Genomic DNA, 2,708 nt, shown 5'->3' on the forward strand with positions numbered 1-2,708 from the left:
AACCCAAAGAATCTCCAAGGATAATATGTAATTGTAATCACATCCATCGTTTTACATCAGTTGGTTCAATTCTGAGCACTCTGGCATTACAGCAGTCAATACCGATACACACTGTACTCCACTTTTCAAACAGATCACAAGAACCAAAAGTTTTATATTCTATTTTAGACAGAGAAAACTGGCCAAAGTTAAAAATCCTGCCTATTGTACTATTTATTTCCTCTCTGGCCCTTTGAGGCTTCCTAGAAATATCAGCATTAGAATAACTCTAATTCACTCCATAAATTATATCACCCCATATAAAACCATAAATCTCTAGGACATAAAATGTTGAACACAAACAAACAAACAAAAAGTATGCCAGCTTTCCATATTTGTTCTTAGTCTATAATATTTAATATTCACTAACTCTATTATTACAATGAATTCTCAGACACACGTATCCTCACACCAAACATGAACAGATGCTTGAAATACTAGAAATGATTTAATAGTGTGAAATGCTGGCTACATCAGGATAAATTTTCTTGATTTAATGGGAGAGAGAGGTTTGAGTCCCACAATGTAAGAAATAGCTATTGGCTGGGATATGGATTTTCAACATCACTCCCATCAGAAATCTCCACTGAACACTAGAAGCGAGAAATGAAGTCATCAGACTCATAAGTAAATGGTACTGAAGGAAAAACATTCTTCATTCCATTCTCCTATGGTTCAAATCACCTCCTGCTTCCTTAGATTACAGTTGGTGGAGACTGGAAAGTGACCAAACTTATTAGATGACTAGGCTGGAAAGAGGCCTTCAACAAACATTAGCTATCTCAGACTGCTGTTGCCAAGCCAATTGTATAGCTTTGTTTCTGTTCAAAGGCATATCCCCCCTATTTATTCCCATTATGGTCAGAAATCCAAAACAAACATTGATCACCCTCATGTCTGGATTATGCTGCATCAAAATATTTGGGAGGCAAGTTCTCTACACTCCTGGGGGCATCTGCCAGGTATTGCTTCTTTACAATCAGAGGTCTGAGATAAACAGGCCTCAATCTCTAAAGCCAAAAGAAGCAAAGGGTTTCTAAACCTTACTGTTTAAAAATACCTGCAGATTGTTAATAAATGATGAGGCCACTCTTCATGTAGGGTGAAAGTATGAACCTCTAGGACCTAAAGATATTGTGTTTGTATGGAATCAAGTCAGCTGCAAGTCCATTTGGCATATTATCTGTTACAAATTAAACTATCTTTATCCAAAGGCAGTGTGAATTTTGTTAGAATCCATTCATGTGCACATTATTAAGGGATAAGATTTCGAGAGGACAACTCTGGACAGGACCTCAGCAATACCATCTCTTCTTTTGTAACCTCTTCAAGGCATCTTTGATTTCCTTGTTCCTCAGACTGTAAATCAAGGGATTCAACATGGGAATAACCACAGTGTAGAATACTGATGCAAATCTGTCAAAGCTGGAGGAACCACCAGAGCTGGAACTCAAATAGACAAAGATACTTGAGGTATAGAAGAGAGAAACTGCTGTCAGATGAGAAGCACAGGTGTTGAAAGCTTTGGATCTGCCTTTAGCTGAAGTGATTTTCATGATGGAGATGACAATAAAGCCATAAGATATCATAATAATAAAGGCATTTATTATCCCAAAGATCATTGCTAGTATAGCAAGCAACAGTTGTACAAAGAAGGTGTCAGTGCAGGACAGGATTAATAGTTGGGGCATGTCACAGAAGAAGTGGTTGATGACATTCGGCCCACAGAAATGAAGCTGAAACATGGCACACAACTGGGATATAGAAGCAGAGAGTGCAGCCAGATAGGATCCCAGCACCATCTGAATACAGAGCGTGGGTGACATGACTGATGAATAAAGAAGTGGATTACAAATGGCAGTGTATCGGTCATAAGCCATGGCTGTCATGAGACAAGACTCACTCAGTCCCATGGTTGAAAAGACAAAGTACTGAACGGCACAACCCACAAAGGTGATGGTTTGCTGCTCTTGGAAAAAGTTGGAGAGCATCTTGGGAGCTGTAGAGGTCACATAGCAGACATCTATGAAGGACAGATTACTGAGGAAGAAGTACATGGGCGTGTGGAGGTGAGAGTCCATCCTTATTAAGATGATGAGGCCCAGGTTCCAAGTCAGAGTCAAAATGTAAATCAGCAGGAATACAGCAAAGAGCACTGCTAGGATTCTGGGGAAATCAGAGAAGCCCAAAAGGATGAAATAAGTGATCTCTGTAGTATTTCCTCCCCCAGTCATTGCTTGGTGCTTCTAAAATCAGAAAAGAGAGAAGAGAAGGCACTGCTGACCCAGGTGAAATGACATTACATTGTAATTATGATTACAATCTCATATGTGCCATAGTTTCCTTCCATGGAATGCCTCACTGACCTGATGAAAAGATCCAGTTTTTCATCTCAAATTGTCAAGAAGTGACTTTTTAGTGCCTTGTGTTCTCACCTATTTCATGAAGTCTCATGAAAATTAAAGAGATATTTTCAAATTTGACTGAGAACTAAAACAACACAAAGGCTACAATTATTACAGAGATCATTAAATGTTTTTTAAAAACATCTGATAATTCATTATGTAACTGTTGTTTTATAAAAAGCATAAGTGGCATCACTCCAGATTAAAACTGAAATAGCCTTTCAAGATGGTCATCTAGATAAATTTTTTTAAGGTTTTATTTAT

The 2,708-nt window shown here is 38.2% G+C and overlaps 1 protein-coding gene across 1 annotated transcript; it reads right to left on the reverse strand.

The window, feature by feature from the left end:
- Nucleotides 1-1,334: 1,334 nt before the first annotated feature.
- On the reverse strand, nt 1,335-2,279 carry LOC140613462 (olfactory receptor 5AN1). Its single transcript, XM_072791979.1, has one exon. It carries the CDS (start codon nt 2,271-2,273, stop codon nt 1,335-1,337), a length of 939 nt encoding a protein of 312 aa, XP_072648080.1. The 5' UTR covers nt 2,274-2,279.
- Between the last annotated feature and the right edge of the window lie 429 nt (nt 2,280-2,708).

The sequence above is a fragment of the Canis lupus genome, chromosome 21 (assembly GCF_048164855.1).
Source record: "Canis lupus baileyi chromosome 21, mCanLup2.hap1, whole genome shotgun sequence".
NCBI classification, from domain to species: domain Eukaryota; kingdom Metazoa; phylum Chordata; class Mammalia; order Carnivora; family Canidae; genus Canis; species Canis lupus.